The sequence below is a fragment of the Sceloporus occidentalis genome, unplaced genomic scaffold (genome assembly GCF_023333645.1).
Source record: "Sceloporus occidentalis isolate IW3139 unplaced genomic scaffold, rSceOcc1.0.p SCAF_7, whole genome shotgun sequence".
In the NCBI taxonomy this organism is placed as follows: Eukaryota; Metazoa; Chordata; class Lepidosauria; order Squamata; family Phrynosomatidae; genus Sceloporus; species Sceloporus occidentalis.
In genome coordinates, this window is record NW_028316987.1 from 90,355,695 (window position 1) to 90,368,664 (window position 12,970).

At 38.8% G+C, this 12,970-nt stretch overlaps 1 protein-coding gene across 1 annotated transcript in view; it reads right to left on the reverse strand.

Annotated features, from left to right (window-relative positions):
• Positions 1–11,831, reverse strand: part of LOC149310077 (sodium channel protein type 5 subunit alpha-like) — a 43,425-nt gene extending 31,594 nt beyond the window's left edge. Inside the window, exons 1-7 of the mRNA XM_089531461.1 lie at positions 11,621–11,831; positions 10,110–10,173; positions 9,351–9,492; positions 7,368–7,565; positions 6,437–6,616; positions 4,650–5,048; positions 3,127–3,253 (exon numbers count right to left, since the gene is read on the reverse strand). Of these exons, the coding sequence (XP_089387587.1) occupies positions 3,127–3,253; positions 4,650–5,048; positions 6,437–6,616; positions 7,368–7,565; positions 9,351–9,492; positions 10,110–10,173; positions 11,621–11,816 (1,306 nt within the window). The 5' untranslated portion in view covers positions 11,817–11,831. The remainder of the gene's footprint in view (positions 1–3,126; positions 3,254–4,649; positions 5,049–6,436; positions 6,617–7,367; positions 7,566–9,350; positions 9,493–10,109; positions 10,174–11,620) is intronic.
• Between the last annotated feature and the right edge of the window lie 1,139 nt (positions 11,832–12,970).

Sequence of the window (12,970 nt, forward strand, 5' to 3'; positions counted from 1 at the left end):
GAGTGTCTCAGAAGTTGTGGTTTTACCCAGATGTAGCGGACACAATATTTCTTCCTCTGACAGCCACATAACATTGCATGAATAATTTAGTGTACTCAACAAAGGGCTAGTCCAGCTTGGGCAAAGCTGGCTACTTTGGCTAGAAAGTAATTGCCTATCCCTTACTGGTTGAGTAAAAATCTGCATTTTCTGAGAACTGATTTCTGCCTCTTCAGCTTTGGTTTCCATACCATTAGAGAAATATTCACTTGTGTACAGCCTGAATAGTAAAAGTCTTGAATCCAGTCGCTATGCCCAAAGCATAATCACCAGTAAATACACAGGGAGAAATTCTACTCGCATCTGTTGATACCGCAACAGATTTTTTTAAATGTGTGATCAAAAACTACGATAATTTGTACTTCAAGGGCCAGTTAGTTATAGAAACCTAGAGAGCTGCCACATATTGACTGAGACCATTGATGCATTTAGTTCAGTGATGTCTACACTGACTGGCAGTAGCAGGAGTCTTTTGAAGCCTCACCTGGAAACTGAAACTCAGACCTTCTTTAATGCTACTAAGCTACAGCCATTCCCATCAAGTGAGTCCCTTGTTATCCCAGCTTCTTGGCTTCCAGTCTGTTTCAGAGACTTAAACAGGTTTGAACCAAGGTACTTGAAGGACCATCTCCAATTACCTGGCATTATCCATCCACTCAACTAATCCGAGAGGACCTTCTTCTACAGTTTATCATCATCCGATGGTGAGTGCATAGGAACACGCATTATCAAGTGGTGCCTAGACACTACAGCTCACTACCACCAGAGATCTGTCTAGACTCCTCTTTGATGCTGTTTTGTCTCCAGGAAAAAATATTTTATATCAATGACCTTAGAGTCTGGCCTTATTTTGGAATTGTTGATACTGCAGCATTTAAACTGGTTTGCTTGTATGAGTTTTTAAAAAGCTATTTTTATTGTAAGCTTTATTGCAATTGAAAGGTAAGTTATAAGTATTTTTAACAAGCACTAGGCAGAAAACAGCAGATTTGGCAGTCCTTAATTCAGTAGTTGCTACATTTTACTGTTTGAATGTTAACATGTATTAATATGTATTATATTGAATTATTATTATTATTATTATTATTATCATTATTATTATTATTATTCCGCTTAATCTCAGGGAATCCAAGCAGATTACAACAGTAAAAATCCTACAGTTAAAAAGAGATGCACTAAAATTCCAAGATCCCCAATCCTCCCCCCAAACATAAAAACATGATCAAACTCTAAAAAATGATTAAACCAAAGAAAGTTAAAAGCATTAATATATATACACACTAAAATGAGATCAAAAATTCCAAGCAGAGTCTGGGGTACGGTAAAATGAGGTTGGAGGATAAGGAAGAAAGGGAGAGAGGGGGAGGCAGGTCAGTGGGGTGTTCTAGTCTGGAAAGGCCTGCCAGAAGAGATCCATCTTAATGGCTTTCTTAAAGGTTTCCAAGGTGGTAATATGTCAGATCTCGTCCAGCAGATCATTCCAGAGTCCAGGATTTTAAAACTGGTGTAATATGTGGAGTTCTGGATGTACCAGTAACCAACCTGGCTGCCATATTCTGTACCAGTTGAAGTTTCCGAACTTGACATAAGGGTAGCCCCATGTAGAGTGCATTACAAAAGTCGAGCTGAGAGGTTACCAGCGCATGTACCACTATTTCAAGGTCTCCCGGTTCCAGGAAGGGGCGCAGGTGGTGTATCAGCCGAAGTTGATGACAAGTGCTCCTGACCATCGCATCCAACTGAGCTGTCAGATGGAGAGACGAGTCTAGGAGCACCCCCAAACTGCAGACAGAGTCCTTCAGGGGAAGTGTGACCCCATCCAGAACTGGCTGGCATAACTCCCTTCCCAAATTGGCAGTTCCTATAGCAAGTACCTCCGTCTTACCTGGATTCAGCTTGATTATTTAATTATTTCATAGAATGTATGCCATAGGCAGGTTTATTTTATCTATTTTAGATGTAAAGGCCATTAAGACGGATCTCTTCCGACAGGCCTTCCCGGAATAAAATGCTCAGCCACAAATAAGACTTCTTGCCTAGTGAACTCTGCCCATGATGATTTTATTTAGCTTAGCCGGTTTTAATATGTAGTTTTAATCTTACACTGTTTAATCTTGTTTTAAGGAGGGGCATTATGTATATATGGATGTATTTTAACCTGTTGTAAGCTGCTTTGATTGCCTGGCGAAAAGCGGGATAGAAATAAAATTTTATTATTTTTTTATTTTATTATTTATTATGTGCAGCGCTGTGTAAATTTACAGCACTATATAAATAAAGCTGAAGAAGAAGAAGGAGGAGGAGGAGGAGGAGGAGGAGGAGGAGGAGGAGGAGGAGGAGGAGGAGTTCCCAATTTTTCAGTGTCCACACCCCTAGGAAATGCTTGAAATCAATATCACATTTGAAGATGAAGAAGTCTAATTTCTAATTTTTGAACCACAAATTGAACTACATCCAATACTGCGGGTGAACAAATTGAACTTTAAAAAATAGCTTTCCGCTCAGTGCATAAAATGTAAATCTACATTGAGCAATTAGATTCTAATTTATTCAGAAAAAATGAGTGGAGACTTGTGTCTTGTCACTCAAGGAAACAAGGCACTCTTTGTCGCACTCCCTGAAATTCCATCTTGCACCCCTTGGGGATATGGTCATCCCAGTTTGGGAAACCCTGAGCTAATTGTTCTTTCTATTATGAAAAAGGAATGTAAAAGCCCTATTCATAAATTGATCTACTGGTGCAGAACCCCAAGCAGTGCAGAACTGGACCTCTTCTTTTCCCCACCAGCCCTAGCATATTTCTCTCATTTCTCATCTGCCATCTATCCATTAGAGGCCACACTGGAATAGGGCTTACAGTCAATTCATTTTGATGTATTCCTTGGGATCATTAACCCTCTTGGATTGGATGTATACTTGTTAAATGTATATATGTAAGCTCTGTTTCTAGACGATATCCAATACAGAGATTAAAAGCAGACCCAAGGGACTAAAACTACATCTCTATGGTAATTGCAGTATATTATTGACCTTAGTAAACAACTAGCATGCTGGTAAACAACCAGAATACAAAAAGAAAAGTTCTACCTTCAAGCACACTGGTAATGATGCTGACAGCGCTGGCTGCCCTCTGTCTTTGAAGTGGATGGTTATAATGATCCACAGACAGACGATGGGTTTGGAGCATCTTCTTGGCTTCATCATATGAAGGAGTCTGTTTAGAGATGTAAACAGAAACAGGTTATGAAATGCTTTCATACTGTGCTCTCAGACAGAGATAGAGGTGGAATAAATGTTAACATTGTTAGGCAAGTCAAACAAGGATTCTCACAGCTTCCCTAAACTGAAAAGCTTCCAGCTTATGTTTTTCGCTTCACCTTGTAACCACCGTGTTCTTCCTCTCTGATACCCCTTTGGCACCGTTCTTGGTAGGAAGGCTTCAGCCAAATTCATGTGGTTCTGGGGGCCTGATCTGGCCCATCAGCAACCAAATTATTATTATTGTTGTTGTTGTTGTTGTTGTTTATATAGTGCTGTAGTCATTCTGGTCATTCACAAGACATATGTGTGTGTCTGTCTGTCTGTCTGTCTGTGTTTTAGACATGATGCAAGGATATACAGTCGTTCCCCATTTGCGGACTTCCCGTGCGTGGTTTTGAGTTTCTGCAGACAGCAAGCCAGGAGCGACAAAATGGCTTGTGTGCCCGTGGCACATGTGCAGGGCCATGCGCAGGAGCAAGCTGCCATTTTGCTCAATGAGACATGAATATCCCCTTTTTTTCTATTTTGGGGGGATGTTCCAGAACGGATCCCCCATGAACAGGGAGGGATGACTGTACATATCTCTGATTTGAATGTGGCGATTTCTAGAAAGTGCCTTACTTCAGCTGAACCTTTTTATATTAGCTGGCACAGCATACACATTTTATTGAAGAAATTCCAGAAAGTTTATGAGATGGAACTAAGACTAAAAGTTGTAATTGATTTAACAAGCAAAATGAAGGGGCAATTCAGTGAATCAGTGAGACAGATGATTAAATGATAGAACTGGTGTGTTAATTCTGGGGTGGGAGATAGGCATGTTACTCTGTGGCAGCAAAACAACAAATATCCCTGTAGTGCCTTAATTATTAACAAACTTAATGCTGTTTTCAAAGAAATAGCTGTGTTAGTCTGGGTTGTCATGGCAAGATTTCTTCAGAAGAGGTTTGCCTTTGCCTTTCTCTGACGCTGGAGCATGACTTGCCCAAGGTAACCCAATGGATTTCCAAGGATTAGTAGATTCAAACCCCAGTCTCCAGAATCATCGCCGAACACTCAAACCACTACATCACACTGGCTCATGAGGAGACATTAGGAGAATCATTTCACTACTAGCTACAGCAGGGATATATAAGCTGTGTCCTAGGGGTGCATGCAAGCCATTACAAATCTTAGGTCCAGCTCCTTGAACATCTGTGGGCTCACTCTGCTGCTGTTCCAATTAAGGCATTTTGTTGTGTTCGCCTGTGTCTAGTGTTGAACTTTGGTGGCAGGGAGAAGTTGTGCACCCATGACAATTTGCAAATATGGCAGAAACTGACATCTGGCTGTTTATGTATTCTACTTACCAGCTCGCCCTTGTCAGGATTTTCCATAACTGGGGGGAGCAATGTTCCTTCCCCTGAAATGGGTTCCATGAGTGGCCTTATTCCACTGCCTCCCATCATGGAGACCATCCCATTACACTCGTCTCCAGGGTTCCATCTGCCAGGCAGCATGTAGTTTGGAGTACCTGGGCGAGAGCTGTAACTGACTTGGCTTTGGTTGCTTGGCCGCCTTCCCATCCGTGTTGCCAGCAGTGACCCACGCTGGATCTCCATCTCCCCGGCACTGCTAGTGTCATCCTCCCCAAATTCAGCCCTTGCACCAACATCTTGACTTGACACATGGAAACTGAATACACTGCCATGACTAGGTCGACGTTTTGTTGGGTTTGAACTCGGACCATAACTGTGGATAAAGACAGCCTAAGGGGATCAAACAAGAAAAAAAGACAGCAGAAATAATATTGAACCCAATGCTCTCTGTTGGTCATTGGAGTTCATATTTAAATTAAATATATTAATACTTGAATAAAGCAGAGACTTACTAAAACCTACCAATTGTAGAGAAACAAGGGCCCTACACAGACAGGCCAAAATAAAGCTGCTTTGAGTCACTTTGGAGGTATGGTGTTTCAATGATGCATACATCCTAAGAGTCTGGAAACTGCACCAAAGCTGCACTCCAGTCCTTAGGACTGGCGCATGGCTTTGCTGTGACTTCTGGACTCTTAGGATGCATGTATCATTTAAACAGCATACCTCCAAAGTGACTCAAAGCAGCTTTATTTTGGCCTGTCTGTATCAGGCCATTATTTCCTTCTTTTTGTCCTTCCTTCCTTTCTGTTACTGTTTCAAAGAATTATGTGGTTTCATGGATGGCAGCTTTTTAGAGATAATATGCAATTTTTCATTAACTCATAATTTTTGCCATTCTAAAACATGCCCTACCAATATTACCACTCCATAAGTTCACTACCATACCAATATTTGTGGCCTAAATTAGGGGAAGGACAGACCAAAATGCTTCACATTTCACAGTTGCTACAGACTACCTTGTGACTAGTCCCAGTCCTGGGAAAAGAGCGGGAAATAAATAAATAAATAAATAAATAAATAAATAAATAAAATATTTATAAGCTTGCACACTTAAAAGATTATTTTTATATGTGCATCCTTACAACTGTATGTTTTTCTTTGTCCTCTAAGACCAACAGGGGAGAACAAGGGTTTTATAATACCATTATTTGGATAGTTGGACTGTTATGCCACTGACTTATTGCATTGTTAATTTATGGCCGCCGTCTTGTTAATGACAATGTGTGCATACATTGCCCTACATTTATGAGGCAAATTGTTTGCTACATCACAATGGATGTCTTCTGCTGAGTGCAGTGGAAGCAAAGTGGTACATTCTGCAAAAATGCACATTTAGCATTATTGGATTAATTATAAAATCCTGACATTCCAAGATGTGATCAGAAAAGTGGGGTATATGTGTTCTAAATAAAACAAAACTAATTAGAACATATTAGGCTGTATTTGGGGGGTTCACTTTGCAGTGCTGGCAAAAAACATTTAAATCTGGAACTACTTTTTTAAAAATGCTGTTTCTAAAAAAATGGATACAGATATTTTCAGGAAGTAAGTTATGTTTAAAACCAAGTACCTTGGTTAAAAGTTTTGGTTTCCCTTATGCATGCACCTTCTCCATTTAAACACCTCTGTTTATGCAAGCAAAAGTTGGAATGCAACCAAAGACTTAAAGAAGTAATGATTTGTATAAACAGAGCCTTAATTAAACACTGAATTACCGATTTCGGATGGTTGTCACTAGACTGTGATTTAGGGATTTTTAGCTCCTCTCCATAATCTTCTGTCCCTAAAGACAATTTCTTCAGTCTGTTGCTTCGTTCTTTGACCTCTTTGGGTGCTACAGGTGACACTTCAAATGAACTATGTGATATGCTGTCATTTTCTTTGGCAGCTAATTCCTAGAATGTAGAAGTACAAAACTGGAATTATACAATTAAAACTCTTAAAGAGATCAAAACAGACTATTGGGCGATGTGACAACTTTACAGGTACAGATATCTCTTTGCATTTGTGATTCAAATGACTCACAAGGACTTTCTTTCAGCTGTCATAATCCAAAAGACATAGCCGTATTAGTCTGGATCAGTATGCAAAAGGATCTTATAGCACCTTTGAGAATGACAGAAGAAAGTTGGTAGCATAAGCTTTCCTAGACTAGTCTATTTCCAACGCATGGAGTGTTCACTCAGTTCATCTGAGGAAGTAGTCTTAAGTCTACAAAAGCTTATGCTACCAACTTCCTTCTCTCCATCTCAAAGGTGTTATAAGATCCCTTTGCATGCTAAAAAAAATAAGTAAGGGAGGGTAAGCACTATAACAACTCTTTTCAAAGGTGCTCAGTCTATAAGTTTCAGTGTAAATCAATTTTCCAGCCCCGTCTCCTTTAAGGGAAGGTTTTAAGATGCTGTAAAATTGTTTGACCCTAGGATGGCTGATCAGAATGAACAAGTCTGGAACAAGGAATCAAGTGGAACACAATGGGCTGACTCTTCTGCAGGTGAGCAAGAAATAGGGTGTTTTGTTTTGTTTTGAAGTATTTCTCATGTTGTATCAATACGCCCTAGCATATCCTTTACTACTTGTTGGTAAAAGGGAAACTTTGTGGAACATGGAGTTAGTTTTAGATTAAGAAAAGAATGATATATAGACCTCCTGATCTTTCTTTAGCATCTCCATGGCTTCACGAAATTTCCTTTCTTTCGCCTCTGTTTCAGCAATAGTGGCTTTGCTCTGTTCCTCGTATGCCATCGTGACCACAGCTAAGATCAAGTTGACCAGATAGAATGATCCCAGAAAGATGACCAGCATGAAAAACAGCATATAGATCTTCCCTGAAGCTCTGAGAGTCTAAAGCCAGAAAAATAAAGTACTTAGTCTTTGGTTATGCATTTAATTATATGTGGGATTTTTCCTTATTTGCAAAGCAGGTAAGCCATTGAACCATTTTAACAAAATAGGAACCATTGGATAAAAACAAACTTTTAAAAAACCCATGAATTAATTATCTAAAATGACATAGAAACAATAGTTTTTAAAAAGCAAGAAAGGCAATAATGATATTTCACATTCACCTCCCAGTTCTCCCCCCGCCCCTCTTTTCCTTAGTTTTTCTCCCAGCATCAGGCATGAACCATTTCCATTTTAAAAAGAAACAGTCCTTTACTTTATTTCTGATTCTTTTAATGTCCTTCCTAGCTTAGAATAAAAGTGCATGGTCAAAGCTAATGTAATTTTTTCTGAACTGCAACGCGGGGGGGGGGGGGTTGCTGTTTGCGTTTTATTTTCAGAATGTGCAAGTAGTTTTCTATTTTGGAACATTATCATTTGATTTGGTGATGACTCTGGGAATTCTCTTTTTTTGAAAGACTATCCTCTAATTTGCCCAGGTAAAATTGAAGCTGGGAGTATGTGTGTGTCTGAGAGAGAGAGAGTTAACAAAAACATCATCTTCCTTTTCCATATTTGTTTCTTTTGAGTTATTAAAACTGGAGAACCTCAGAAAGCCAACAGGGTTTTGTTTGGTAAGAATAAACAAAACACGGGAGAGAAAAAATGTTATTTGGTAAATTATATTTTCCTTTGGCAAAGAGGTTGGTGAAAAGCCTGCATAAATCCTACTGAAAGCTAAAGGTGGTTACATTCAGTACCCCTTCTAAGGGAGATTCATTCAGCACTACTAGACCACTAAGTGCATGACAGTATGACCACTTTTTAGTGTTCAAAACCAGTGGTAAGAGAAGCTCTCCAAGAATGGGAGACTCTACAAGCTGACTTCCTATGCTTTTTGGATAATATCCCCAGATCACTGAGAAAATGCAGAAACAAAAACATGCTGCAATGTTCTCTTTGTGTATTTATTTTATTTTATTTTATTTGGATATCCCCCACCATCCTATCACTGCTTGATTCAAACATACTAAGCCACTGCAGGGATCTTCTTTTCACTCCACACTTGTAGCATGGGAGCCATGTAGTGTGGCTGATTTCTGAACTACTTGAGTAATGTGAGAAGCCATCACTTTCTATAGGTTCTCTCCATGCCCATGTTTCCATGAGAGATCATTCTGGTGTGCATGATCAGCCGCATAGAGTTTTATCAAATGCCGAGAAAACCCCATGATAGGTTTAACCTTAGAGTCACCATAAGACGTAAACAACTTGAAGGCACATCAGCAACAAGAAATAGCTTCTCACGTTACTCAAGCAATGTGGGAAACAGCCAGGCCAAAATGGGTGCCATGCATCGTATATCATGCAAGATGTGATACAAGATGCAGGATGAGATGAGAATGACATTGTAGACTCCTAAAGCAGCAGAAGGGACCATTTCATGTTAGATAGCGGGTCAAATTATTTTTAGCCCCTTTGGAACCAAAAGGCTGTACATAAACATTTTATGGAATAAAAAGCACAGAGGAAAACTTCTGAAAGCAGAAAATTAGTAGCACAGGACCTGGGATGTGGTAGTTTTGAAAATGCACAGTACAGTGTTTGGAAAACACTCTTTCCTGACAACACCATCCATTCTTTCACCTCATGTGGCCCCCAGAAGGAGCCCCCAAAGGCCTGCAGAGCATTAACCTAAAAGCAAAACTTTCATGATATATTTGACTTAAAAGAAATACATGTTACCTGTTGATAAAGGCGTTCCCAGTAATCCTGTGTCATAAGACGGAATAAGGAGAGAAAGGCCCAGCCAAAAGTATCAAAGCTTGTGAAGTTAAAGTCAGGATTATCTCCAACCTTTAGGCATACGTACTTCAGTGGACAGGAGCTACAAATTATAATTTGGTTGTAAAAAATGAAAAAGAAAAGTCTGCAGTATTTAAGTATAAAAGAAACCACACTAATACAGAGAAATATTTGCAACAGAAAAAATAATTGCAAATATTTCTCTGTTTCCAGCATAGTTTTGGCATCTTTGACCATTTTAGCTTTGATCTATTGTGCAGTAATCTTTATTTGCAATCAATAGATCATAACATCCTCAGATTAAAAGACACACCTGATAGAAAAATGTTCAATGCACAATAAAATGGTTGTTATATCTGGAAATTACCGTCGTTGTAAATGTTAGATCTCACCACAAGGAGGTACCACTTGCCAACAGTAACTACATAAAAATGATGAGCAAGTGAGTGTAACAGTGACTTTATGCAATAGATAGACAGACAAATTTGAGAGTCTGAACAATGGGGAGAGCAGAATTAAAATGGGTGCGGAAGACTGAAACCAGATTTGGTAAAGAAGATCTTTCCACTCTTTATGGTTCTAAGAATTTCCATTCATGTTACATTGTACTCAGTTTTTATACTCTAAGTTTCCCTGAATGTCCAAAATAAGCATGAATACCCTAAACATAGAAAATGAACGATAATTTAGTACACTTACCCACCATCTGAACTATTGGAACACAATAAATAATCTTCAGTGCCGTTCTTAAAGATGTAATTCTCTGCCAAAAAAAGAGCAATCTAGATAAATATGGGTAAAACCTCCAAACATTCAGTTGTCATATAACTTCCTCTTTTTTAGAGGTAGCGGTCAGTATTCTAGTCTGAAAAATATCCAGTTAGCTTCTGAGCTGTCAATATATTTTTTTCATCACTGAACATGAATATTCATCCAATCTTTCCTCCATTTCTCTCAAGCATACTATTTTCTTCCTTGGCTCCATCCTAGAGAGTCTGTCTTTTTTAAAATCAAAACTCAACCACATAACTTTGCTTAAGTGTCTAGATAAAATGAAGATCTTACCTTATATTAATCTATACCCAGAGCTTGGGAAATATTTGACTTCAGTTCCCAGTGACCAACCTGCTGGAGCATTCTGGGAAGCCCAGCCTCCAAAAGCAACTTCTCCAGTCTCTGTTTATACATACAACACCCAACACTCATGCATATAACACCTCAGTGTTATGCCCCGTTAGGACCAAAAACTCCAGTGTGTTTTTTTAAAAAATGAAAGTTGCATTATAATTAATTATTATAATATAAAATATTTATTATTTATACTATAGGGTTACAGCTATGCTCAGGATATCTTGGGGGTGTAATGCAAATTACCAGTGCCTCACTGTTACACTTTGCTCTAATTTCAATACCTCCTGAAGCTGTAAATGAAAAGCTGGACCATCACTGAATTGGAGAACACCACTTTATCTTCTACATCAACATACAATATCTATTGTAGTATTAAATTAATCTTTTAACCATGGTAAGACCGTTTAGATTTCCAATACATTCGGTGTGGTGTGTTTTATCTTCCCTGCTCACATTTAATGACTTCCAAATTTTTAGAAAACCAGCTATGCTTTGACTGACACAATACAGAATGGGCCCTCACTTTATTGTAAGACAATACATGGAATGAATTTGAACCAATATTGCAGAAGGATGGAAACAATTTTGTATTTCATGAGCTTGCAAATATCAGGGAGTAAATTAAAAAGCTCCATAAGATTAGATAGATAGATAGATAGATAGATAGATAGATAGATAGATAGATAGTATTTATTTTGAAACCTGTGAGATTCCTGGCATTTACTCTTAAAGCTATTACTAATATACTGCAGAGCAAAACTGACAGGGTACATGTTTAGATGTGGTTCTTCCCAGTAAGACGAAATTGCTCCTGGGAGTGATATTGCTAATGTGTTAATATTTGGTTTCACTTACAATGATATCATTTCTGGAAGTACACTCGTGAGTTTGAAAACAAAATTCCATTAATGCGTCAGAGTAAACCGGGCATAGCACTCATCCAACAGATGCAATTCTGTTGCGGAACAGTAAGACACTGGAAAATTGCATGCTTTCCTGGCTTGGGCCTTCTTCAAAACCAGAAACAAAGGTGTAAAAGATCCTTCATTTTTTCCAGGAGTTGAGAAAAGTATATATACCTTGATTTCTGATGAAATCCTGATAGGAAAGCAAAGTCTGTTCATCAAGAATAGATGTCCCATTGGGATGCTGTAGCCCTTTGCTCTGGTTGACAAACTCTGTGTAGTTCTTGACACACTTATGTTTCAGATGCCCCTTAAAGAGTTGGAGGCCAATAAGGGCAAAGACACTCAGGCAGAAAACAGTCAGGATCATAACATCTGCGAGTTTCTTGACAGACTGGATAAGGGCACCTACAATGACCTTCAGCCCTGCAGTGGGGAATGAATGGCATAACATTTTCCAAATCAAAATACAGTAGCTGCAAAAACCATTGAGAGCCTTGATACTTATGAGGGTTTGCTGCTTATTCATGGGCATGACGATGCGCTATTGGTATTTTGACAGCTCTGACTACAATAGGTAGAAAGAAAGCCAAGAATGGATAGGAAAAGGGACAATTGTCTGAAAACTTGTTTATACATTGATATTCATAAATATTTTAGATTAATTACATTTAATACACAAATAGAGTAGTGTGAGTCACACCAACTCTGGATGCTCATTTTATTTTCTGTAAGTGAATACAGATATACTTCCATTAATGAAGCTGATGAGTTCCTGGACATTACTTTTTTTTAACAGAAAATTTGGTACCGGAGGCAGAAATAAGATGGAAAGAATAGGGATTGGATACTAAGCCACTGAAAAGAGGGGGGGGGATTAAAATTAGAAACAACAATATCCATATGTGAAATGAGACAAGCAGGTCAGGTAAGCCTTGCCTAAGAAAACAAAAGGCACTGTGAACCTTATAGAGACCAGTTGAAGATTTCTTCCAAAATGCCAGGGACGACCTTTTCTTTCATCAAACTCATTGTTCTTATAATTTCCATTTTGGTGGTGGTAGATCTATGCCTCTTTTTTTACATACTGATAAGATGCTGAGGCAGGCTTATCTGCTCTCCCATTTTCTCTGTTTTGTTGTTCCTACATGCTCAGTAAGGGATTCTGGAGGCAGATGCTGTTTACCTTGCCTGCTGTAGACAGGTACACATAGCTACAATAGGATCAGGTACTGAGTAAACCAGCTCTTTCTAAGCTCAAGCTTTACTGCATGGATTACTGTAGACATGCTGCTGCAACCAAACACCAAAGGTCTGTTTTTCACCAGCCCTCCTTCACAACCCTCTCAATGTTGATGCTGCTAGAAAAAATCCAGCTAGACAGAGGACAGGGAAGAAGGGGGATTTGGCAGGTGTAAAAACTCTGTGTAAAAAGGATCTTCACTGTCAGAGGTTTTGTTAATGGAGGTAATACCTGTACAGTTAACTTCAAGCATTAAGGATATCATTTGTTTTCCCACTTTT